We start from the raw sequence: 27,668 nt of genomic DNA on the forward strand, positions 1-27,668 counted from the left end.
GAAGTCTGGCCTCTGGAATGACATTCTGCTGTTGATATAAATGACAAAGCCATGCCACTCAAAAGCATGGTAAAGATAAACATTAAATTTCTCTGAGCTAAGCTGTCTGAAGTAAATCACAATGTGGGGAAGGGAAGGATTAATCTGTTGCTGACCACTGCCTTACATCTGTCTTTGCTAAGGATTTTGCATGTAACTGTTATCCATCTTGCTTTCAAAATCTTTCCCTTCACTTTTCAACCCTTATAGCAACAGAGACAGAGATTTGGTGTTACTTTGCTTTTTGGCTGCTTCTCAACACCAGAATCTACACTTCTATCCTAGAATCCTATAAGGGTTTGGGTTGGAAGAGACCTTAAGATCATTTAGTTCCAGACTCCCTGCCATGAACAGGGACACCTTTCACTAGATCACATTGCTCAAAGTCCTGTCCAACCTGGCCTTGAACACTTCCAGGGATAGGGCAGCCACAACTGCCCCTGCACAACCTGTTCCAGTGTCTCACCACTCTCAGAGTGCAGAATTTCTTCCTAATGTCTAACCTAAATCTCCCTTCTTCCACTTTAAAGCCATTGTCCCTCATCCTATCACTACATGCCCCTGTAAAAAGTCCCTCCCCAGCTTTCCTGTAGCTCCTCCAGGTACCAGAAAGCTGTTATAAGGTCTCCCCAGAGCCTTCTCTTCTCCAGGATGACCTGTCCCAACTGTCTCAGTCTGTCTTGATAGAAGAGGTGCTCCACCCTCTGATCATCTTTGTGACCCTCCTCTGGACTCACTCTAACAGCTCCACGTCCTTCTTGTGTTGGGGGCTCCAGAACTGGAAACAATACTCCAGTTGTCGTCTCACAAGAGCAGAGTTGATGCTCTCTCACAAGATAGAAAATATTCTTCTTATTACATGATTTTATAACTCTGACCTCAATTCCACCATACACATAAATTAAAAAACACTAACCCGTATACATAGTTTAGGTAGAAAGATAATAAAGTCAGTAAAGGCTAAAAAGGCATTATTTCCTCTATTCTTTCACCAAAAAAGCATTTATTTCCTTATTATTTTTTAAATCATGCACTAAGTTTCATGCTTCAGGCCTAATCATGCAAACACATATGCAGATGAGAAAATTTAATCACATGACAGCTCTCATCTGAAATCAAAGAGATCGTTTACAAGTGTTTGCAAGATTACATTTTTCAACTCCTTGAATCAGTTCACCTTCCTATTAGTCTGCAGAACACATCTTGAATGTGGTTCAGCATCTGCAAGATTTCTCTTACAGAGCTGTCATTGGTGGAAATGACCTTTAGCTGAGCAATAGCAGGTTAAAAAGAACACAAATTGAGATGAAATAGTTGTTCTTTCTAATCAGCCCTGATGTGAACAAGTGATTTTTATTCTCTTCCCGGACAGTTGGCGGTTTCACCTTGCGACTTCTTGTCTTTAGCAGAACAGAATGCCAGCTTCACTTGTGAAGTTATTGTAAATGTTATTCATAACAAGCTAATTTGTTGTTGTACTGCTAAACTGGAACTCTTGTTTCTCAAGTGCATTTACTCTTTGTGATTGTGAACTGTTGCGTCCACGTTTTATGTTTGGTTAATCTAGTGAGCACTGTAACCTGACTTGTCCTCTTTGAGAGAGTGCTGTGATCATAACTCAGCCCTGGAGGGTGGGGGTTACAGTCTAAAGTTTCTTAGAAAAGGAAGATAGGAGTTATTTACCTTGGGTAAAATCACCCATGTTATACCACTGAAGTTTGGCTCAGTACCAAATAAGTCATGAAGAAAAGACTCCTGCTGTAAAGAAAAAAACAAACAAGCAAGCAAACAAAAAAAAACACACAACAAAACCCACCCCAAACAACAAAACAAAACACAAAGAAAACCCAAACCCAACCAAACAACAAACAAAAAAAACCCAAACAACTAAATGACCTCTCACTGACAATTCTATGTGGGAACATACCAATGCAAACAGAAAGGCAAAGAGGACTCTGAGGGTGTTAAAAAGTATCTTCAGAGATTTTCTTTGATTTGAAACTGACTGCAAAATCTTTTCTGCTAACCAGAGCTATTTCCTTATCAAGATCTCAAGCCTTGTTGGAGGAAAACATATAATCTTTATTAAAAAAGAGGCTACTACTTGGCAATTTCATCAGTCATACAACTGCACAAAACCAACTTGCATGGCCTTGGTTCTGTGAGCCGTGTGACTGTGTCATACAGAGGCAAGAAGTGAACCACAACGGTGAAGCCAGAACAAATGAGCTAGTGAGCAAGACATGTCTGTGGAGCTACACCCAAAGCTTAGGAATCAGATCCTGGCACCAGAGAATAAGCTGGATGAGATCCTCCTCCCACCCTTCCCTATTTCAACAGTGGTTTTTGTTTTTTGAAGGGGCTTTTTGGTCTGCTTCAGCAGAAGTCACACAGCAGAAGCACATCTGCCAGTGTGGGTGGCCCTGTGCACTCTTTCATGCTGAGAAACTGAGACTATCTGCAGGGTGTTGTGGCCCAGCAAGACAGGCATGATTGTCCTCACACTCACTAAAAACATGAAGTAACTGATTGCTAAATAAGTAAGCACACCGAGTATAATTTAAGCTGAAATGGCTAAGAATAGCAGGTATTCATTTAACCTGAACTGGTTTCGAGCCCAAGGTTTGACGTTAAAGAAACAGTAAATGTTTATGTCCTGTGACAGATGTTTCAGGAGTGTCCAGGCTGCCTGTAGAAGTGAGTTAACCAGTACACACTACCTGCTAAAGTTTACAAATAACCTGCTTGCTCCTCACTACCCCATCAGAATCCAGGGTTTGACAGTCTTTTCAACCGTGCATCGGGGCACCAGGCGACAGCACCACATTTCACCAGCCTCTGTGTGATATAACTGGTTTCAGCTGGCTTGCAGGAAAACCCATTGAAGGTATCATTCCCAATGCTTTCTTTTCCCAGCTAAGGATAACAGAAGAGACAATGATTACACAATGCTAATGTGGTATTTAAAACCAATTTATTAACTAATCTGAATAGCAGCCTCAAGCATGTGGTTCTTGCACTATTCAACCGTGTTTCCCAGGCTGGGGCTGAAGAGCTCAATTTAACTAGGATGGGTTTGGGGTAAAGAGTAAATTCACACCTAAACTCAAAGTTAATCCAAGCCCAATCACCCCCCACACCCCCAGCTTGTCTTCAACCCAAAGTGTGGATCTGAAGCAAGTTTGGGCTCACTGCATGGTTAGAGCCATGTTCAAACAGCAGTGCAGGAGTATCAACTAGTCTTTGGTCTAAAATCAGATCTTTTTTTCACGTAGCTCCAGGTTTGCTGTGACTTGAAGATCTGTTTTTCATGCTGCAACTATTCCTGTGTCTAAGTAGCAAAAGGTAGTAGTCCTGTCTTCAGCAGTATCATTTTAGAGTGCTTTTATCTGGAGCCTGACCATCCTGTCCTTTTTAATCACTATTTTATTAAATAGGAACATTTTCTACCAAGATGGATTTTTTTGGTTAACTGCCTGATCCTTTCCAGTTGCCCAAGTACATGTCTACTAAACTGTGCCCCACTGCACAGCTGCATAGACACACTGGCTCTTCAGTACTAGAAAAAGGATTCAACGTCCAGGACAAAGTGAAATAAAATAGCAAGCGAAAGCAGATTGCATTTGTACAATCACCTGTTTTAACCATAGTGTCTTTAATAAAATTATATCTTTGCAGCAAGAATAAGATTTTACAACAAGGATACGAGTTTTTTCCATCCAACCTAACAAAGATCCAGAGATCTTTTCCAGTCTTCCTTAACAAACAAATCTCTCTCCTTTGCTCCAGGTTGCAGAGTTTTTCTGTGACATCAGCATGGGCTCCTTCACTTCACTTGGCTTTAATTTTTGTCATGTCTGACAAAACTTAGCAGATTGGTCAGCGTAAAACATGGATACAGAATGAAGCACTGTTCAAGCTATTTGCCTTCCAAATTTCCAGGAAATTTCAGCTCTATTGGTTTTAGCTACTTCGTTCTGCCACTCAGAGTATTTCATGCAGGTAATATTTGTAACCAGATAGTGTCTGGTTTTTTTTTCAGAAACCTCTCTGAGCCAAGGGCTCTGACAGAGGTTTGTTTTGTCTACTATCTAGCTAATGATCAGTATTGTAGCTTCTGGAGCTTGCAGGACAACTAGTTCCAGTGCTTTATGCTACGGACTTTTAAAGCTGTAGCTAAACTCATTTCATAAGACCTCTCAATAGCACTCACCCAAACCACATAGACCTTGCCATTTTATAAGTGAAGTCACCATGTTTCTACTTTTGCGTGTAGATGTGGTGCTTAGGGATATGGTTTAGCTCTGGCCTTGGTGCAGTTAGGTTAATGGTTGGATCTGATGATCCTGAAGGTCTTTTTCAACCAGAACAATTCTGTTATTCTGTGATTAATAGTCACCAGGTTTCCGCAGCCAAAGAAAAGTGATTTTCTGTAGTAGCTTTTGAGTTAGCAAGCAATTCTAGGGAGCATGTAGGGATAACTTCACATTTAACATACCAGTGCTAATGTGTCTCCTGGAGAAAAATCTTTCTTTAGTGCATCTGTGGATAGCCCCATGTGTCCAAAATAATTATCTGTCTCTTTTTCAATTAGCTGCTGTAAGTAATTTAAAACTTTGCCAGTAGTCATTTTCCTAAGGAACACATTTAGGATATGAAAGCAAATAGGCTCGAAGTGGTGGTAGGAGCTTCCCTTCAGATCACATCAATATTGGGAGAGTCTTCAGGGAAGCTTGTAGAGGTGCTGCATTTAAATGACAACAAAGCGTTTTGGTTTAGGGCAGCTAGTTGGATTCATGGGTTAGAGCCCATCCTCAGCTCTGCTGTGATCTACAGCACTGACACAGAGTCCAACGCCACTGCCAGGCCTCCCCCCTGTGCTGCTGGTTCATCTCTTTTCAAACACAATGATGAGGTGCAGTACAAGTGCACAGGACTGCACAAGAGAGTTATACAGGGCTCAGCTGGGAGTGAGAGCCTGAATGGGGAATTAAGTCCCCTCAGAAACTGCAGAGATTTCAAAGGAGTACATTTTCTAAATGAGGGGATGTACAAAATTATTAAAAATGCACCCACTCATTACAAATGCATCCTTCAGGTCAGACTCAGCCTAAGTTACATAGTGAAACAAAGTAGGCAGGATGTGTGTTTTCAGTTTATGTATTTTGCTTGATGGTTTGCTTGTTTGCAGTTTGTGTATGTTGCCTTTGCAGTGGATACTTCATTCATGCATGAGCATTTCTCTTCTATGCATCGGGGCATTTTAAGGGTAACTTTCCCTCCCCCACAAGATTTCACTTCAAAATCTGATGCAAAACATGACACTGTGTGGTTGGATGTTAACGGCTTTGCAACGATTCTCTCAAAGGGATGGGCTTATCCAAACACTTTACGACAAAATAACTAATTACCCTAATTCTCATTGTGATCAGAATTTTTTTACCTCATCCTTTTCTCACCTATCCTATCCTTGCTCACCACACTTTGTGTAGTTCACAGAATCACAGAGTAGTCAGGGTTGGAAAGCACCTTGAAAGACCATCTAATCCAACCCCCCTGCTAGAGCAGGATCCCCTAGAGGAGATCACATAGGAACACGCCCAGGCAGGTTTTGAGTGTCTTCAACGATGGAGACTCCACAACCATTCCAGGCAGCCTGTTCCAGTTCTGTCACCCTCAGAGTAAAAAAGTATTTTCTTATATTTAATACCCCGTGTTCTGTCACTAGACACCACTGAGAAGAGTCTGACTCCATCCTCCTGACTCCTGCCCTTTAGATATTTATAAGCATTAAGGAGATTCCCCCTTAGCTGCCTTTTCTCTAAGCTGAACAGACCCAGCTCTCTCAGCCTTTCCTTATATGCTAGATGCAATGCCTCAAATGAAAGATGAAATTAAAGATGTTCCTCAAAATCATGGGCATCTGTATAACCTTGATTACAAGCTCAGCAAAACTTGAAGTTTCTGATGCACATATTTGGATGATTCACAGACAGAGAGCTCATTTTCAGTTACACTCACTCCAGTTTTTTCTGTTATTTGGTTTTTGGTTTTTTGTTTTTTTGTTTGCTTTTGTTTTTTTTTTTTCTCAACTGAGAAAGGCTCAGCTTCATAAAGGGAAGCTGCCTTGGCTCACTGAGACACAGACACACGCTACATCCAACAGCAGCTGAAGCTACATCAACATATCCACGTGCATTCACACACACATAGGTATACAAGTAAGAAACCGGAAGGGAGCAATTCAGCATCCCTCCTACATGTCCCCAAATAATCAAGCATCAGGTAGGGAATTTGCACAAGCTGCAGAGGTCTGATTCTACCCAAGGAAAGTAGACCAGGGTCAAAATAGATGGCTGTTTTCACAAGCCTGGTACACAAGTTTCCAAGTTAGAAAGGGAACAACTGAAGAGCTTATAAGTCTGGAGGATCTGAAGCCAGTGGAAAATCCCAGAGAAATGGCCTCCAATAACAGCAGTTCCTACAGCTGGCGTGGGTTATGCCCAGCAATGTGTCAGTCGCTGGAACGCGGTCAGTAACGGAGTGAGCACACCTTTCTCTCCCTCCTCCTTGCTCTTTTATTTCTCTGAAGACTCAGAAGCCTCTTAATCCGAACCTCTAGCATTAAGTTAATAAAAATAAAGATCAATGATTAACTGCACATGCTAGGCTTTACTTACTGGAGCATTTAAAAATGCTGAGTATGCAGCTTCCCAACCTGTGGGTGGGTGGAAGCCGTTGATGGGGAGGGGGAGCAGGAGCAGCGGAGTGAGCAGAGAGTAGTGCAGGAGGAGTGGGAGTTGCAGCCTCTTCAGTGAGCTGCAGTAGCCACACTATACCAAGGGCATCTACAGCCCAGCTGTGTGGCAGAGACATCATGTGCTGCCAAAGCATGGCATGTGTCTACACAGGAGTGGTGGTTGTTTTATTTCAGTGTTTTTTTTCCTAGAAAGCTGACAAGGAGAGGAACCCTGGGTGTTGCAACCTGGATACCAGTGCTGTAAGAAAAAGAAAACCAGGCTGAGAAAGGAATGACAACATTGTACAGTATCACTGATCAAACCAAGGATTTGCTAGAAGGTTGAGATCAAAGTTAAGAGGGTCTTTATGGAATATTTTTATTTTTCAGAGTGCTGAATTCTCAGTTCCTATGTCTGTTCCATTTACCATCTTGCCATGGTTTCTGTTCTACAATTAACTAGAAACCAGATTTCCTCAGCTAACAAGGAAAAGTATCTTGGTAATTAGGGGCTCAGGAGGGCTGTGGCACAAGCACTGTGATCTAAAGCAGTGAGTCTATGGGATCCCACTGACTAAAATATCCATATCGCTTCTGAACCTGAAACCCATTTCTATGAACGTTGGTTCACAGCTGTCCAGGTTCAAAGGTCTTTCAAGTACACAGGCTTTTATATTTCATTAATAACGTACTCACTGAAAAGCAGATAAAAAATTATAGGGTAGATATTGCACAAAATTGGAAGCAGTGAGAACAGATAATACTGAAGTAGATAGTCAAAGTATTGCAGAAGAAATCACAGGTGTAATTAGTACTCTGAGTTTGGAAGGGATCTCTGGAGGTCACGTTGTCCATGTGTTAGCTGCATTGTAAGAACTGCCTTAGGAACGTTTAGAAAAAGCCTCACTTTCTTAGGTGGTGGCAACAAATTAATTACATTAGATATTTTTAATGAGAGTTTCAAAAAAGTATGAGTAGTTACACCTGGGTGAAGACTTTGGTAAGGTAACTACAGAGACCTTGAAGTATTAATAGAAGGTGATTATAAGACAGTTGCCACATTAGAATTCTTTTTGGTGGGCAAGAAAATATTCCCTGCTAATTTAGAATATTTATGCTTACCTATGCATTAATGATCTTCATTGGTTTAAATTTATTTTACCGTAGTATTTCTACTAATGAGCACTATATTTTATCAACATTTACACCATAATTTTTTAAATATTTAAACTAACTGGCAACCGGATTTATATAGAGAGCAAGAAATACTTTTAAAAAGCACATGAGAAAATGCTAAAGAATTAGTTCTCGGATACTAAATAAAAACCTGTGATTGAGCAACCATGAAAAATGCAACGGATTAAAAAGAAAAAGATACAGAACAATAAAGAAATCCTCAAAATAAATATCTAGAATCTGGGAAGGAAAGAAAAATGTCAGTGATTGATAGGTTTTAACTTCAAAGAGGAAGGAGATAGCAGAAGCTGAAGGAATCAGAGAAATGTCACCAGCTACAGTGAATGACCAATAAAATTTAAAATTATAACAGATCTTTAAAAAAGGAACTAATTAGAAACAATATGTACTCTTTAAGTCACACTTTATAGGATACTGGTGATGAACTGTAAATAGTGATGGGAAAAAAAGAGCAGAACTCTTTGTTTGGTTCTTTGTTCCATATCTGAGAAGAAGCATTGAAATATTCTGTTGACAAATTTACCATTCACTGTAAAAAATGAGCAACAACATCTGCTCTATTTAAACACTTTTGAGTCAAGAAAGTGTATGCGAATTTATATCAGTGGTCAAGATGCATGGGTCTGGGTTACTGTCCCCAGCCAGGATTTATTACCAGTCTGTAATTGGGTGAAAATAGCATCACAAAGAGATAGATATTCTTCATGCTCCTGTGTCGAATATTACTGGTTAGAACCATGGAATCATAAAATAGTTTGTGTTGGAAGAGACCTGAGGAGGACCACCTGAGAGATCAAACCAGGTTGCTCAGGGCTTTGCCCAGCCTAGTCCTGAAAACCCCCAAGGACGGACCCTGCCCCTCTTCCTGGGCAGCCTGTCCCTCTGCTCACCCCCTGGTCTTCCTGTCCCCTGGGGAGAGGTTTCCGGTACCCAGCCTGACCCCTGATAGGGTCAGTTCCCACCTGATGAAACTTGTTTTCTGGCTATGACAGGCCCAATGCCCTGGCTCCATCCCCTCTCTATAAGCACCAAGGGGACTATCAGCTGCCCCCAAAGCCACCTCTGCCCCAGGCTGGACATGTCCCCTGCCCCAGCCCCTGCTCAGGGACACACTCCAACCTTGAGCGTGGTGGGGATGAACTCACTCCAGGTTGTCCGTGTCTTTCCTGCACTGGGAGCACCAACTGGCCTCGGTACCCACATGTGGCCTAACAATGAGTGCTGGGCAGAGGGGACATGCCCTGCCCAAGCTCCTGGTGGTGCTCCTGCTGATGCAGCCCTGGATGCTGCTGCCTGTCTCTGCTGCCAGGACTTGCTGCTGGCTCCTGCCCAGCTCCCAGGGCACCAGAGCCCCTTCCCCAGAGCTCCTCCCCAGCTAGTCTGTCCCCAGCCTATGTCACTGCAAAAGACTCTTCCCTTCCAGTTGAAGCAGTTGGCCTTTGGTTTCTTGAATATAATGAAGTTACTACTGGCCCATTCCTTCTACCTATCTAGGTCCCTCTGAATGACAGCTTTTCCATGGAAAGCATTGGACAGCTACTGCCATTATCTGCAAACCTGATGCAACTGTTTCACAGCCTCCTCTAGGTCACTGATAAGAACATAAAGTAGCACAAGTCCCAGGACAGATCCTGCAGTACCTACCCTGTTTCATGCTCCAGGCAGAATATTATCCACTGACCATGACCCTCTGAGCCTGACCATCCATCTGGTTTCTTAGCAATTTCGTTGTCCACCCAACCAGGCTATAACATCCTAACTTGGACTGCAGCACACACTATCAATTGTTCATTTGTTCACTTGGATATGTTTTTTATACCATTTCAGACATTCATTCAGATCATGGCTTCATAACAATGTTCAGGCACAACATGGTTTAAAGTAATCCCATGTACTCCCTTCCCAGATGAGCTGGCTTCTGAACAGAAGGCTTCTGATCTGCAGTTTCGAACTTAAAATACTTCATCTGCACCAGAACCTCAGACCTCCATGGGCTGTGGCTTTAGATACCTGTGGGTCACCAAGAGCAGTTTAGAATTGACCTTTTGGTAGTTCATGTGACACTGATAGTGCTCATATAGCATACTCAGCAAAGGCATGCTCTGACCAGAGGGTTGTTTTTTTCCATTACTCAAAGACATGTCTCTCCTCACACACCTGTTTTCTATAGGGTCACCACTTTGTCCAGAATTCAGGTGCTTGAGCAGAAGTCCAAGTCTTTTCACCCAATATGTCTAACTGGCAATCAAATGACATTCATTATTAAAGACAAGAAAATTAGTAGCTACGTGGCACTAAGACTTGGTATTTATAAGAAGGAATGGAACAGAAAGTGATGCAAAAGGAAGAAATGATGGATCTTCACCTCTTTAAAGATAATTTCCTTGCAATGTAAGTAGGAGTTGAGTGCACTGCCATCTGCAGGTTGTCAATACAGCACCTTCCAGGCAATTTTTTATAATTTTTATTTATTCCATCGCTGACCCTGGCTTCTGTTCTGGTTTTCTGCAGTCCATGAGCCTTGCTTTGGGTAATGGACTTCATTGGACTAGATTTGTAATGACAGTCACCTACAAGCCACACTGATGGAAAATTCATTATGGTTTGGGATTAGTTGCTAATCTTTGGGATTATTAAAATTATACTGCTTGGACATTCTTCTTTTTGTTATAATTGTTAAGAACAAAGGGCACAGCCAGTCTAGCATCTGGTGTATGTATATAATTACTTCTGAGCATTGACAGACAAATAAATATGAGCTATTTTCAAAGTGACCTTCTCCTTCCATCCGTATTAGAATGTTCTGACAAAATTCATAATTGACTGAAGTCTTTTTATAGCAGCAATGAACACACTGACCAGGGCCAGAGTTTCCAGGCTGCCCTGTCTCTGCTCAGTTTCCTGTCATATCCGTGGCTCCAGTTGGGCTACAGAAGACCAGGGCAGTGCCTTTGCTCTGGCAGAGAGTAAAGACTCAGCAGCCTCCTCTGTGGGGATTTGACTTGACAGCGGATAGCATTTCTAACTGGAAATAACTATGACTTGGAAGTATCTAGTAAACCCCAGCTGGCCAACAAACCCCTATTGTTCACAGAATGAAATGGTGATTAAGCCATCAGCAGTAGTCTACAGACAACTCGTTCCTAAGTCCTAGAAAAATTCTGTTTGTTCTTTCTTTCTTTTTCTTTTTCAATTTTTATTACAATTTGTGGCTCTCACTTCAGCCTATGGTAAGAAAAAACCTCATGGACTCATGACAAAGATTTAAACTAAGCTGTGAGCTTCCTGGCAATGGCACCAATTGAAACAGATTCTTGCTACCTGACTGTAACACAAAGCCCCTCGAATTCCTGTGGGCAATGAAATAGCTTCTTGCCTTTCAATTCCTGAACAGGAGCCTCAGCAATCTGCCACAAAGAAAGAAAACATAGTTTGCAATTTTAACTTCTTTTTGTTTGTTACCCGGTGTGTCTTCACATTCCTCCGAAAGTTATCTAAGGACCACGATCCCACCTAACAGGGTGCTAGAATGGAAACAAAATTTTGAGTCACTAAAAAGAGGAAAAGAAAAATTTTTTTTAGAAGTCACCCCTTTTTTGGCAATATGCCAGCCTGAGGCACAGATCTGAGTGCAGCCACTTGTGAAATAATTAACGCTTGCAGTGGCTTGGCTGATGCGATAGTTTGAATGACAAATGTCACTGCATCCCTAATGTACTCTTAGTGACCTACACATAGACACATATCAAACCACAAGTGTAAAATCAGGCACTTCACCAACATTCAGCTACCTATGCACAGAGGAAGAAAGGGGGGCAGAAAAAGCACCTTTAGCGCTTTGGTTGATTTCAGGTTAGTAATGCAGCATGTATCATGGCATAAATGCAGTATTATCCTCGGGTCTCTTCAGATACTTCAGCATTTCAGAAGAAATGTTATACAGCTGTGAAGTACTGGCAGCAATCGACAGTAACTGTGGGCACAAAAACAGCAGCTGTGGACATGGTCTCGGAGGAGACACTGAGGGTGTGAAGAAGGTGAGCTCAAGCTCTGCTCCCAGCCCATAAATCATAGTCATCTCTGCCTCAGCTCCTCCACCTGTGAAACAGGGATGACCAATCACATTGCAAAAGCCCGGAGAAAATGGCATTAAGTAAGGTTTAAAAGCTTGGCATTTGATGAATTTTTTTGTTTATAGTGCACTTTGATACAGCCACTGAGAAAGGACAAGAGCAGCAGGTAAGGAAGCAAGCCAGGTGCTTTCTCAGGACATGCAGATGGCAGCATGTACCATGTCAATAGTGGCAAGAGAATGTATATTTTCTGTTTCACAGGAAAATCATTTATCCAAGCAATTTTTGCTCCATGATGTTCAATTGAATTCTGTTTTTTTGTTTATAGTGTAAGAAAATTACTTTTGTTATTGTGTACAATTGGGTACAATTTAGAGAATATATCCCAAAAGGTTATCTCTAATGTGTGTGTTTGTTATACTTCAAAAGACTGACAGTTCCTGTTCACAAAGTCGTAGGTAACATGCCAGGAGAAGACCTGAAAAACTGAAAGATTAAAAGCAGTAGGTAGAAATCCAATTGACTTTCCCACATATGAAAAAATGTAGGTGACAAGCATTTCACAGAGAAATCCTTGGTAATAAGCAAAAAGTAAGAAGCTGTTTAATTGTGCCAGGAAAGTTAATATTAAAAGAGACACTCCAAGCTAGGCTGTATTTTTTGAAGGCTTTTTTTGCATGTCCTAGCTGTTTAGACCTTTTCCAAGCAGATGAAAATGATGGAAAATTAATTCAGTCAGAAGTTTATGGTTAGAAAAGAGGCAGACTTTATGTGGATGTAGTAGGGGAGCTCAAGAGTAGAGACCCTTATTCAGCACCACAATTCCTGCCTTACGTTAAGAAACCAAGATACCTTTTCATCTTTTTGTGGAGCATTTTACTTGCTCTCATGCTTTCACCCAGCTGCTCCTGTTACCTCATCGAAAGAGGACTTCTTTCATTGCAAAAAATGTCCTTGGGCCTGTTGTTTCCAGAATTATCTTCTGAGCAGAACCAGATGAGGATGTGCCACTAATATTGACACACAGACATGACACCACTCTGAAAGAAATCAGAGGAGTAGACACTGCATGGTATTACAGTATTTATCTCTGAATAATCTGTAGAGGTAAAGGACAGGGAGAGACAGATACTTGGGCTAACACAAAGGACAGGCTGAAGAGAACTAGAATTTGTTGGGATTTTTAACCATTATATTGATAACAGAGAACAAAGGTCAGAATAGATGATGGCTGAAAAGGAACAGGTCTCCAGTTTGCTTTCCTTTCATCAGGAAAACATACTGTTTACACAATCAGCCACAGCTTTCAACAATGGACTGGCTGGAGATGAGTCACTAAAATGAATAATCCTTTTTAATCTCTATGAAAAACATCCTGTTAGTGTGGCCATATTCTAGGAATTGTTATAACAGGAGCAGCAAAAGGATTAAGTGCTTAAACCTGTCCCACCAACACAAGTTTACTGAAGCAGAATCTCTCTGTCATTAATGAGCCTCCACTTCCGCTTACAAAAACAAGAGAACCTTCCTATTCTGTGGCCTTTTTCTGTAGCAAGCCCTCCAGGACCCACCAACAACATAGCTTTTAAAAAAATTAAAATCTACGTCAACCCACAGTACATGCTGAGGGTAAAATAAAAGTAAGGATCACAAGTTCACCAAGATCAAACTAAAGCCTGTTCTCAGTGCCTTTCACTGAGAGCATTACACTTCTGCCAACAAATCCTCAAGTGAGCAAGAATCCTGTAGCCTCAGTGCTGTTCTTTCTGTGCTTTGCAGGGCAGCACTGTGCCTCTTTCAAAAGGTGACTGATTCTAGGAAATTATTAAAATATGTAGGATATGCTTTGTAGCATAAGGCTGAAGCTAAACTTTCAATACCAAATGCAAAAAGGCTGTCAGCTGTAAAGAATGAAAAATCTATCCAGCTACCTGACAGGAACAATTAGTCTCATGAGCTATGAAAATTGCTAGAGGAGGCAGATGACTGCTTTGTTTTTCCCACAATACTTAAAATGGCAAGAGCTTGCTAAAATAGTGTTAATAAAAACTGATGACAAGCCCTTGCTGGTCTTCTTTCCAGAAGTGGGAGTTCAAGAAGACTGCCTCCTTTCACTGGCTCTGTCACATTAAGCTGTCTTGAAGATGTTGAAGGTGATATAGTACAGATTCCAAACAGACCTCTTCGATTAATCCCAAATAAATTAATAAGGCTTTATCACCAACAGCTGGCCTAGCAATGCTTGTTTTGAACCCTCCTTTTTTAACACATCACAAGGGATTTAATCAAGGTGCTCATGCCTCACCAGCTCTGCTCCCATGGACTGACATTGACTTGAACAGAAGTAGAGTGGGATGACACCAGCTGTATTCGCATAGTGGGGCAGGTGTTGTGTCTGTAAGCCATGCACCTCGGCTGGGTCCCAGCCCCAGAGCATATTTACCCTGTGATGCACCCACCAGTCCTATCCCACTGACTGCCCAGACCATGAACCTGCTGGAGATCACTACCAGCTTGTCCACCCTTTCCTGTGCCTCTGGGCTTCTTCCCAAAAGTAAGCGGGGTGGAGAGGGAACAGGCTGCACCTGTATATCCGTTCAAGGCGGAGCTGAGTCAGAGCTAAAATTTGCACCTAGATCTCTCCAGCTCTTGGCACTTCTCCCACCTTCACTGAGTAATTAAAAACTACAGAGCTGGACTTATTCAATCTTATACAAGAGGTTCACTTTTCTGTCAGCTGAATTTTAATATAATTTAGGACAAGTAGTATAAGTGATGGGAATATAGTTCTTAGACGTAAAATATATATAAAAAATAACTGTAGATTTTTATATATACACACACACATATATATATATATGTATATATACACATAATAAAAATCCCACCAGAACATGGAAGGGCAATATCTGATAATAGGAAATGACAGATACGGCCAACAGCTGTGCATTTCTTTTTAGTAAGTGTTAACACAGCTTGGAATGGAAAGTGTCTTAGTTCTTCAGTCCTGCCAGTGCAGGCAATCCCACCAAATAACTATTCAAATTTGTCAGGCCTTAATACTTAACTTTTCTTTACAGCTACATTTTTATAGCAAAACCAGCTCCAAATACCCCCACTTTGATGGTTATAAAGGACTCTCCAGGCTGAATTATTGTAAGGTCAATATACCCCTAAGTTACTAAGCTTGTTCTCTACTAAACAGGAAGAGTTTTTAGCCCCCTCCTTGAAACAGTGTGAAGGACTTTTAGGCTTCTGACCTGAGAAAAAGGAGAGTAAGTGATGCGCTGTCTTTCTTGAAAAAAGTTCCCTGTCTCATTTCATCTATCAGTAGTTTGCTTCGGAGCCTCTATTTGAATACCCTACTTTAGTGATTTTTCTTCTCCTCCAGGAAAGTGGCTGAGCAGGCAGAAAGAGACTCTCAACAGGCACCTCCTTTCATGTTACTCAACACCTTCCATACACTCCCCACATATCTGATCCAGCTGCCATTTGAAAACTACTGCAACTCTTTGGATTCTATATAAGGTTGTATAAAGTGAAAAGTCTAAGAAATGCAATAGACTATTCAAAAGCTAAACAAGTATTTATTTTTTTCACCATGGTCCAGGAGTGCCAGACAGTTCAGAGCAGACCATGATCCAGCAGAGACAGACCTGGTCCAGGAGTTAAAGTTCTGACTTCTTTTCTAACTAACTAATTTCATTTCCACTTTTTCTGCTTGTAGAATGGGAGCAATGGCATTTATTTGCAATTGTAAACAATCTAGAAATACGTGAATCAAATATCTTGTTTATTCTAAGTAACGGTCGAAGATAGTTACTACTAAACTCCTGTGGGTTTACTTTATAACTATGTACATAAACACAGAATATTTTTGTTCTGAGTTTGTGGCTGTTCCTATGTTAATCTCCAATCTCATAGGAAGCAGAAAAAAAATGGCTGTTGCAACTCTATGCAACTATATAAAATTAGATTCACTCTGTAAGAACGAGAAGAATGTCCTTTGCTGAACCCCATTGCCTCACAGAAGAGTTGGCTGCCTGTGAAAGGATGTAGATGATCTTAACATGTTCCCTGTCCTAGTACTTGCTGCCACATGATGAGTTAATATTTGATTAGACAGTGCTGTATCTATGACACCTGTTCACCAGGGAGACTAGGCCAACAACTGATGTAATCTACCTTATTATATACTTAATGATAGAGGAGAAGTGCTGCTTTTTCAGCTTCCCACGTCTGCTTTTCATTTCCTCTCCCACACATTCCTGAGGGGTCATGTTCAGTGCCTTGCAAGAGCAAACAAACAACTAGAAAATGTTTTTCTCTTTCTCTCTGTGATTCTCTGCAATTCACCTGAAAAAGAGGAGGAAAAGTTTCAAAATTTCCACTGTAATGTGTGCTTTGGGAAAGAAATCTAATTCTTGCTGATAGTCATTATTACACTTGTTTCTCTGACTGCAGCAGATCAGGACAAAACATACCAAAAAATGCATCAGTACTAAGGCTACACAGCAGAGCTTGTCTTTCTCATAGCAGTGAACCAAGCACTTGGCCACAGCTTCCAGATCCTCTTCACAAATGTCCTCTGGGGCAATCTCAGGCTCTGACAAGTAGGACCTACTCTGTTTTTTAGGTCAGTTCTCTGAGTGGCTGTAAGTGAAACCTTGCAGGGCCTCTAAAGCACCTCATCTCAGCAGAATGCCAATTACTCTCCTGTGATGTGCAGGCCACAGTGCTTCCCTGTAGGAAGTGCTGTGCATCGCAGTTATCTTTGGATTCTGAATATTATTTTTATTTCAAATATACAAGGCTGTGTTCAGGAAAGTCTACTCAGCTAGGGTGATTTCTGTTTTGTTGTTTTGTTGTTTTTTTAATTTGGCCTTTGTAACTTCTGTAGTTTTCCTGTTAAGAAATCCCAGTCTTTCTGGGGAATACCTCAAATTCCATCATAACTGTAGGTGATTATAGCATTTCAGGTATTGTCCTTCTTACTCTGAGTAACTGTCGGTATATTATCTAAAGAATATTTTCTCAGTTTTCCATCTCAGATTTTTCCTTCCCATTTTAGAGAGATCACCATCTTTCCCAGTAGTCAGATTTGCCAGGAAGAGAGCTGCAGTGTATTTTTATTGGAACGCCAGCGCTTCTTTTATTTTCTATGATTTTTTTATTGGCAAAGGGAGGTCTGAGGGTAAGACAGGGTGTATATTTTATTGACCTGGGCTAGGTCCTTTCTTCAGTTCAGGGGCAATGCTAGAAGGCCTGGATGGTATTAGATTTGAACAGAGATGGCGGACAGTTTCCAACTGCTGATCAAAGTTGGTCCAAAAATCTGCAAATGCTGTAGTCTGTCTATGTGGAAATGAGAGCAAACAATGATTTTCTTTGTAGATGTGCCTGTTCAGCCAGCAAGAATTTTCATTCACTTCTGTCTAGTATTCACCTTCTTACCTGTCAGAGTTCCTGCAGATGCTGCAGGATCCATGCTAGGATAACAGATAGATCTCAATATCTGTCCCTTGGGAATCAGTGTCTGAGTATCACCAATAGTGTGGGGATTCCCAGATACATTTTTGAAACTGGTACACAGAAACACTTCTTGACATGTGATCCACGTGATTCCATTTCAGGTCCTTATGATTTGGTTGTCACTTCAATCACATCTCACAAACAGGTTCATGTCCAAAATTAGGCTGGAAAAAATGCTGCTGTAATTATTTAGAGGAAATAGGAAGAAGATAATATCTTCCACTGCCAGCTACTATGCCACAAAGATAACAAAAGCTTTGGCAGAAGATAGCTCTGGGCATGTGCTAACACTCTCCACTTTGAACCCCTTCCAGGAACCAACGGTGAGAAATAACCACTCTGGTGCAAGCCTGAGAGGTACATTCTAGAGAAAGCATGCAGTGAACTACACTGGCCTAAAAGCTGTGTGTTAGGAATAATAAAAGGGCTTGATCAATGCTCTTCAAACTGTTTCACAAGGAGTCTCTCCCCTGCCCAGGACATTTTACATACTTATTTACTACAGTGTAAATCATACTTCATGGAGCTGAGATGACAAATGAAGCCTGCTACAATTCTGCATGAAATGTAACATGTTTTCTTAGGCAAGACACGAGTTGACAGAGCATCAAATGATCATGTTCCATCTATAACTTTCACTCTGTCAAGTCGTCTGTCCTCTGCACGCCAATTATATTAAATATAGCTGACTGCATATAGCCAGAAGAAAATGAAGGCAGCTCTCTAACATATGTAAAACTAAAAGACTCAGACATTTGGAAATCTTCTGATTGCTTACATAAAAGGAACACTCTGTTCTCTTTGGTTTTAAAGACAATGAGAAGCTGGAAATCAATATAACTTTATAAATCAACAATGAAATATAAGTAAGAATATTCAGCTCAGAGTCACCCTCTTACAGGGGGAGCTGAAGATAGAAGGTGTTGTCAGTAATCCTGGCTGGGTGAATTATCTTTACCACAGGAAGCATTTCCGAGCTCATGAGAAGTAGTAGTGATTTATCCTCCCACAGGTATTAACACCTCAAGCAACAAAACAAGCATATTGTTTGCTAGAGAGAAATACCCAAAACCACACACGCCCTCTTTGCATTTTGGGAAGGACTTTCTTCTGACACTCTGAAATAAGAGAATTTTTTTTAAATGTAAGCTTTCAGGAAATTAATTTTTGAGGTTCTTCTGACTGTTAGCACATCTTTCACAAAGAACATGTGGTGTTTCTTGCTCAGCTGTTGGTGATAAGTTTTCTTATTATTTTTAATTTGGTGTTATGCTGTACAGACTTCCCTGATATTGCAAGCTCACAATTAATTTTACATTCACCCTAAATAAACTATACCATAACTAGTGAATTATTTCCTCTCTCTACATTCTCATCTCAGTCTGAAAACTGAAAGGTTGAATGCTTCCATGTGGCCACTGGATACTTCTTAAGAATGATTAATTATATCCCAGACCATCCCAGGTCTCAGCATCAACCTGAGCCTGTTGCATGCATTTAGGGATCCACACTGGTCTCTCATGTCCTCGCAAGTGTTATCTAATTCAGAATGTGAAGTTAATAAGAAAGGTTAGCTCTGTGTGGAGAGGTAGAAGCACAGTGGGCAGCACATCCCTGCTGCTCTGTGAACAGCAGAGAGGGGAAGCCCCAAGAAAACTGCTGGGCTCCCTCTCAAGGTCCAAGTGCACGCATTGCCCATCACTGTTACTAGAGCAAATGATGGAAATACAGACACAGGCCAAGGCACCTGTGGTTTTAAACTGCCAGGGCTCTGTCTTTGTACCAGGTGCCACATTCTCTGCTGACTGGGCTTAGTGGGTGCTCAGGGACCCGTGTGCCTGGCCCTCTGTGTTACATGTTCATGATCCACCGTGCATAGTTGGTGCAGATTCCTCTAGATTTGTGAAACATGAAAAGTAGGAAAGGAAGCCTCAAAAAGTCATGCAGCTTTATGATTTTCAGTCATAAAAAGGTATAGCTTTAAGACAATCATTTCTCAGGGAGGCTAGTAGGGACATACTGCTCTCAGGAGTCCTGTTTCATAGAAGGAAGTGTATTTCATCAAGGAAGCTACCACTATGAAAAGCATAAAAGATATAAAGACACACAAGCTACAATATCATGTGTTTCAAAATACATTATTCCATTACATTCTATTTGTATTTTGTCTGTGTATAATATTTTTTTAATTTTACTGGAGACTGTTTCAGAAGGAAAACTGCTGGTAACTAGAACACAACAGAATAGAGAGACTTGGTTAAAACTGAGAGATGCCAGGCTGCTTTACATTTTAGAGGGTTAGAGAAAAAGGCAATCCTTAGTGTCAGTTTGTTGGTACTGATCTTACCATAAGGAGAGCAAGGGCACCACCCACTGTTTTAGAAATGTACTTATTTGGGTCATGGAAGTAGTCACTCTTCAAGTACTGCATTCAAAAACAGTCAGACCTACTAAATAAGCTGTGCTTCTTAAGGAAAGCTTTCTCCCAAAATTTAAGCAATTGCAAGACCATTTTAACAAATGATGTGTTTGCAGTTGCCTGGTCACACAATGAACTACACTGCAGCAACAATGCTGGCCATAAATGACTGAACATGGGGAATTTACAGATTTTTGAAAGCACAAAAGAGTTTCACACTTCTGTTCTGTTTTAGTACCTGGGCTCTGCCTTATCCAGGACACAAAAATCTAGCGTTCACAACATTTTTGGTAGATCTGGTTGGTATGTGATAACCACCAAGAAGTTTACTCATTGCCTTAAGTAGAAATGACATCTTTAGCCTGACAAGAGCTTAGGTCATTTTATGGGCTGGATGTTATGGAATAAATAATTACTACTAGATAAGTATTACATAAAACTATAGTTCAAACAGGTTTTTTGAACATTTTCTAAGGGCTTTGTTTCCAAAAAGCTCCTAGTTGAGGAAACACCCATTAGTGCATACCCAGCTGCAGTGAGTAGTCACTTCACTAGGGACTACTGGAATACAAGGAATTGTATTCTTATGCACAGATTGGATTTAAACGCACACACAGGACTTTACAAATTCAACTATCTGGCAGTTCTGAGACAATTCAAACCAAGCAAACCAAATCCCTAGCTGGCCAGCAGATAAACTGTAGAGTGCAATCAAAAAGTCTGAGCAGCACCTTGGATCCTCTGAGTTAGAGAAGGCTGCATGCCTGCTTAATTCATCCTTAAATGCTGTATCAGGCTGATTAGACAGAATCAGACTCTTACATTTGATAAGCTGCTAAGGGACTTTTGTGAGGACTGGTCATATATAAATAGAATGATCACCTGGCAAAACTCCCGTGAAAGTAAAGAATCAGCACTAGAGGAAACCATCCAGGGTTCCATCCAGGGGCTCTGAGTCCTTTGGCTAGCCAAAGTCCTCAAAGATTTTAAATGAAAATAAGTTCAGAACAGCAGCAACAGCAGCAGCAGCCCCTTCATAAATTTTGAAAAACAACACGAAACATTAATGAATTACTTACTTTTGCCAAGGAAAAAGTTATCACGGCCCATTTCCTCTTCAGACAACCAGAGCCAAGATTTGCTTTGCCCACTTACAAACAAAATGATTACCAGATATTTTCATTTTTATCCTGTATAATTCAGTTCTGATTTGTGCATGAAAAGCTCAAGGGAAGAGCAAGAAATGTGTATAACTTGATTGTTTCCCATGAGCTAAGATGAAGTTAACAGATTTTTGTCACATGTTGCCAAACATATTTCAGTAACAGATTCATAACCCATGTTTTGTCAATCAGTACCAGTTCTCATAAGGTTACAATAGAGGTGTCAATACATTGTCCTGTTTTCCCCTTTTGAAGATGCTTTGTACATCTGAAAGATGTGCAAAACAAAAATGATCTAGAATTGCATCAAGCTTGTGCATTTATTGGTGGCTTATTAAAAATTAATTCATTGCTGCAAATGAATGCTAATAACAAATTAGTAAAAACTTTTTCTTTTCTTCTGGTTTTTTTACACAAATAGTTTTATTACAAACTTGAATTCTTAAGAAATACACATGTAAGAAATTACACAAAGGCCTTGGCATTTGCAAAAATCTTTTGGTATTTGCATGGTAATAGTCTATAAAACACTTTTGGACACAGATGTGCTCAAACAATGGTATCATTGCATAGAAATTCTTTAGAAATATTTCTGAGGCCACTTTAAAGAATTTTTGGCACAATATTAACAAAATTAAGGCCTTATACTTTTCAAAATCAAGTCATTCAGTGTGTGAGTAGTGTTTAAAACCCTGAAAAATATTAAATACAGAATAAAGACTATAAGCTCAAAGCAGGATTTACTATAATAAACACAAATAGCTATTAACCTGGGTTCAGTCTCTGCAACTTCAGCATTGAAATGGCCTATGTAAAATGAACATTTCACATAATATTTTGGCATTTAACATCTAATTCATGACTCTGAAAAGAAGAAAATGTTTGTAAGCTTCTTTTTGAAATTATAAACTCAGAGCTTGATTTGTCTAATGGTTGATACCTATATAAATTACTAAAATATTTATATATATATTTTTTCTTGACCATTGCTGGATCATTCTTTATTCCACAGGAAAGTTTGTTCTACTGCATAAACAAGCTGCATAGTACCAACATAGCAGAAACACTTATTTGCCTGCTTGGGAAACCAATTTGGCAATCTCTTCCAGATGTAGTCCCATCAAAACCAACAGTGCTGAAGACTACAAACAGAAGCAAAGGTTTGCAGGGTGGCACTCTATGTTGTGAGAAGATGGTCACATATTCCTCAACCACAGTCTGTAATCCCAAAACTCTTTTTTTTTTTCTTTTTTTTCTTTTTTCTTTTTTATACATTAGTGTTGCTTTGTACAGGAACGATAAGTACATACCCAAGAGTTTGGGATTTTGAGACACTTAGGTAATGGTAACAACAAACTTATCTGGGGAAGAAAAATGAATCTAAATATATAATACAAGGATGAGAAAGGGGGGTCAAACAGTATAAGGCAGAACTGCATACCTCCTAGCACCTTTGCATTTTCTCTGGATAAATGCTGACTTTTTATTCTATCAGTGCATTGCATTTATATAAAAAATACATATACTTTGATCAAAAGTGCCATTTGGCATGTCAACATTTGAAGCTTATCTTTGTTGTCTCTTTTCTTCTTCAGCAAGGACAGGGCCAGTAAAGCAGTGTGTGTTAGTTATGCAAGTTCCTAAAAGGCACTTTACTGTTTTCATATTGGACAACAATGAGGTACATATGATATATGTCTAGGCTTCATTGCTGTTAAACGAATAGCACCATATTGTGTGAAATTAGTTGAAATTCAAAAGTCATTATGTTTTTCTCATACAGACTTGACAACGGCTAACATTTGAGCGCAGATCCCCTGCTTTCAAAGTTGAGGGAGTCGGTTTCCTATCAAAGAGAAATAAATGAAGAGACCCATTAACAATTGCTGATACAGACAGTCCTTTCTCAGGTTTATAACTGACAACACAAACTCTGCATGCAGCCAACTGCCTCTTTAAGCTGTGCTGAATCAAGAAGTTGTCCCTAACTTCTCTAATGTATCTTCACTTTCGGTCACAAACTACCACAAGAGTAGTTTTAAACATTGTCCACTTCCAGTTATTTCAGAATTCAGTTCTGTCACAAGGCTGAATTTTTTCTTAACCAGACGACACTAGCAGTAGTTTGAAAACATGCTGGAATTTGGGTGGTAAGAAACTGAAGATACTTGACTGATCATGAGTTTCTTTTAACTCTTGTAGTTTCACAGAAAAACGAAAAGCCAGCAAAGAAAATGTTGTCATGTCGTATAGAAAGGCAAACCAAAATATTTACTCTCTAATCTATCGTAAGGAGTTACTCATAGCAAGTAGAAAGAAATAATTTTCAGACAAAACTATGCTTACATTTAATGCTTTTCTTTACAAAGGATTATGACCTTATAGGAAACTGAGGAGTATTTGTGAATTATGATAGTAGGACAAGTCCCCTGATCTGGGATTATTTTATTAATTTGAGATACAGATTGTAGCCAGAAAAGGATATGAAGTTGACAGGTCTCAGGGTAGGACTCAATGAATACAAACAACTATAATGCTGATTCTTCTAAAATTTCCTCTGATCAGCTTTTCTCTTTCCTAGGGAGCCAGTGCTTACCCCAGTGCTGGCAAATGGGCTCTTTCAGTAGTAGCTTTTCTGGTTGATGACATGATAACAGCCCGAGGGATAATCAGTCCCGGTGCTCAACTTTTCTACCTTCTGAGTTGACAACTATCGCATAGACAAACAGTCGAAAACTGGCTAAACAGCCTCCTTTCTTTTGACTGAGACAGGCTAAGGAGCATTCACTGAGCTAGAGGACATGAAGAGATGACAGGTACCTAATGAAGGGCATGAAGTGGCAGCGACTGCAGTAGAAGAGGATGCTTGCCTGCACTCCAGAGGAATGTCTGCTAATCAAGTAAGCCAAGCAGATCTGGGAACTGGTCTATATGCTAACATATTAATTAAATTCATACTGAACAAATTAGACTGTGTTGAAAAATACTTATGTGCAGGAGACCAGAACAAAGCCTACTACCACTTAGTTCCTGCAATTAGAACCTCAGTGGGACTGAAGAAACGCCTAAGGCTTTCACCTGCGTTTTACTCAGACATGCGTCCTCCAACATTAGGGAAAGGTAAATAATTGTTCAGTTAACTTAGTTCAACATCTGCTCTAATTTCAAGTGGTTCTATTAGGTGTTAACATCCACTAGGGGAAATGTTATATTCTAACTTAATTACAATTGGTACATCAGCCTATCCCAGTTACAACTCGGTGAATACAAACATAGCAGAAATGCAAACATTGTTAGATTATTCTGAAAAGCAAAATATCAGGTACAAATGACACATTGTAAACACTAACATAAGATACGTTCCTTAGTTTCTCTGAAAGCTTTTATAATTTTTTTCTTTCTTGTTACGAAAATCAGTAACTGCATATACTAACCAGCTTGGGGCACAGCCAATACTTGAATCATGTTTTACATTCAAACAGTACTTCTCTTATTCAGTGACAAGGCTTGACTGAGTCTCAAATACTGATAAATAAATCATGAACTTACTTGAACATCTCACTCCTCTCTATAGTGGCAAGCCAGAAGCTGTAAGCATTTGCATAATAATTGCAGGTGCCCCGGCCATGGCATTCGATGAAGGGAGCGCTGCGAAACTCCTCCAGGCAGGAACCAGGAGACGCCAGGGCCTGGCCAGAGCCCTCTGCACCAGCACTGGTGTGCTAGAAAAATGGAAAAGCATCAGTCAGAGAGGGACTCTTTGCCTCTTCTGCTACAACATCTATTAACTCTCTTGCACAAGTATTTCTTCACATGCCTCTCCTTTGTCTTCTGTTGTGTCAGTCTGCTGTTTTGTCTCTCAGCTCAAGGAGGACCAAGAAGGTGGAGGTGAAGGACTCAGAGGTGGCATTGGGTTCTCTCACTTAATGGCAGCACAATGCACCAACAACATCGACTTCAGGGCAGCTGTATGCATGGAAATCCTTCAGAACTGACAGCAGAGCCCAAGTTATCTCTATGCTAGCAACAAGCCAGGGCCAGCTCTCCGGCCCACCAGGTATACAGACGGGTATGGTTTATATCTGAATAGCTTAATCCAATTCTTGCTCCACATCAAAGTGGCCTCCCTCCCACTGCCAAGTCTAACAGCTCTGGATCCATGCCATTTCTCAGACCATATCCAGACCCTGCCTGGGACAGTGGCTTTTGATCCAACCTGTGAGCATGACAGAAGCCTGCTAACAACTAACCACTATGGTGGACTACAGAGTGGCTCTTCCAGGCCACTCCTTGGCCCTATTTATTTTACTAGCATAGATACAGTTGAAAAAACTGAGTAAAAGGTCAAAAATGCCATTTGAAAACTGGAAAGAGGACAAGCACTGATATGCTATCACTCGAGGAAGATACTGCAATGTAGATGTAAAAGGACAATGGAAAATTATATTTATTTCCTTTTTTATTCAGCACTTGGATCCTGTGCTGGAGCTGCAAACAAGAGTGTAAGGTGTGTGGACTTCCCCAAAAGTCAACAACTAAGTACTATGGCATTATTCTCATTTAGTAATTAGACAGAGTCTTTTAAAAACCTACAGAAAGTGTATAGGTCTAATGCCCATTAAGACCTGAAGTGACATAGTCAGATATTAACTTTCCCAGAGCATGAGTGCAGATCAAACGCCTGAAACAAATGCTTTTCTCAGCTCAGGGTATGTCCCAGTGCACTCACCATTACAAAGGAGTAACCAATCCAAAGTGAACTCCAGCCTTCAGGACATGGTGGTATTTGAATTGTTTGACTGTGAACGGCTATTACCATAGCAGGAGCTTCACACACAGAGCATCTAGAAAGACCAGGACATGAATGAGCTACATGCATTTGATTGTGACTACTTCCTTTTTCAGAAGTCACATTCTTTCAGGAATCTAACATTAGAAAATGTTGTCACCCTCAAAATCAAAGGAAAATATTTTTTTTTCATTTAGAAAAACAACTAACTTACTTAGGAACAGCTTAAATATTAAGTCTTATTCATAGAATAACACAGTAGTGTGAGCTGGAAGGGACCTAGAAGATCACTCAATTCCAATGCCCCTGCAAAGGCAGGGACACCTCCCACTAGACCAGGCTGCTCAAAGCCCCATCCAGCCTGGCCTTGAACACCTCCAGGGAGGGGGCAGCCACAACCTCCCTGGGCAGCCTGTTACAATGCCCCAATTGCCTATTCCTATTATAATGCCTATTTCTATTATAATGCCTATTTCTGTTAGCCTTCTTATGAACAAAGAACAAGAGACCTCTTTTCTGAGTATTTAAAGGTATTTGTCTTTCTAGTCCCATTTGTGCTGTGGTTTCTAAAAGCGTTCAATGTCATGAAAATGACAGGCAAATAGCCAAACATTGTAACGCAACAAGTATCACTTGAAAGTGGTAGCTGTGATCAGAGACAAGTAACAGCAATTCATCATCCTAAACATAGCCCTGAGTGACTTCCAGAGAGGAAGTCATCTCTGGAAAATGTCTCACAAAGGTAATCACTGCTAATCTAATAAAGACTCTTCCCCATGCTTTTTCCTTGAAAGGGGCTTTTATTTACCTTTGATCTGTCTTGATCTCCAGTAAGGGATTTTTAGCAAAGTAACTTGAACAATGAACCCAAAAAAACAACTCTTCAGCAACAGTTCTTCTACTTTAGACAAACTGATTGTGTTGCAGAACTGCTAAGTTACTGAATAATCCTCTAACTAAGTGTGCCTTCACAGGAGAATGCTAAAAAATGTGAGTTGGGCTGGCAATTTTAAAATGGGAGCTAGCAACAAGGAGTTTTGTAGATATAATCAAATTTTTTCTTGTACAACTCCTAAATTGGCGACTGCATTTAGCAATGATGATAATGATTCAAAACAGACACTTAGAACGAAACAGTTTGATTCCTATTATCAGAACAGTGAAAAGAACCAAGTGCAAAATGGAATCAGTTGGATTCTGGAAAATACACAGAAGCAGAGGAATTCAGAATGAAAGCCTTCTATTTCTGACTTGTGAAGACTGCTTTCATACCTACGGCCTTCATCTTTAGTGCAGAAGCAAGACAGTTATTTTAAGAAACACATCAATGAAAGAGTAAGTTAAAAGAAGAATGTAAAGCTGCCTCTATTCTTGGAGCTCTGCTTTGCTTCAAGAGATTTCTGGTATTTCAGTGGAAGGCCTTACATGAAAAGAAGTCCTATGACCCAAGACAGCAAGTGACACTTTTACACCTTTTCAACTTTCTGGACAGGAAAAACCATTGGTATAACAGCCTCTACTAATAAATTGAAAGAACAGTCTTCTCAGCTTCCTTGCTGGTTTAAAAAAATATGTATTACAATTATCTCACTCTGCTACAGCTAAAAGATGAAAAAAAACATATATGCACACAGGTACATGTGTATATAAATACACACATTTTTTTTATGGTGCAGAAGCCTCTATATGCATAAGGTAAAATGTTGGTGGGTACCTC

The 27,668-nt window shown here is 40.3% G+C and overlaps 1 protein-coding gene across 1 annotated transcript in view; it reads right to left on the reverse strand.

Moving 5' to 3' along the window:
• Nucleotides 1-19,954: 19,954 nt before the first annotated feature.
• COL4A1 (collagen type IV alpha 1 chain) overlaps nt 19,955-27,668 on the reverse strand; it is a 129,065-nt gene continuing 121,351 nt past the window's right edge. Inside the window, exons 50-52 of the mRNA XM_051608259.1 lie at nt 25,892-26,006; nt 24,712-24,884; nt 19,955-23,008 (exon numbers count right to left, since the gene is read on the reverse strand). Coding sequence (XP_051464219.1) covers nt 22,927-23,008; nt 24,712-24,884; nt 25,892-26,006 — 370 coding nt within the window. The 3' untranslated portion in view covers nt 19,955-22,926. The remainder of the gene's footprint in view (nt 23,009-24,711; nt 24,885-25,891; nt 26,007-27,668) is intronic.

Source organism: Apus apus, chromosome 1 (assembly GCF_020740795.1).
Source record: "Apus apus isolate bApuApu2 chromosome 1, bApuApu2.pri.cur, whole genome shotgun sequence".
In the NCBI taxonomy this organism is placed as follows: Eukaryota; Metazoa; Chordata; class Aves; order Apodiformes; family Apodidae; genus Apus; species Apus apus.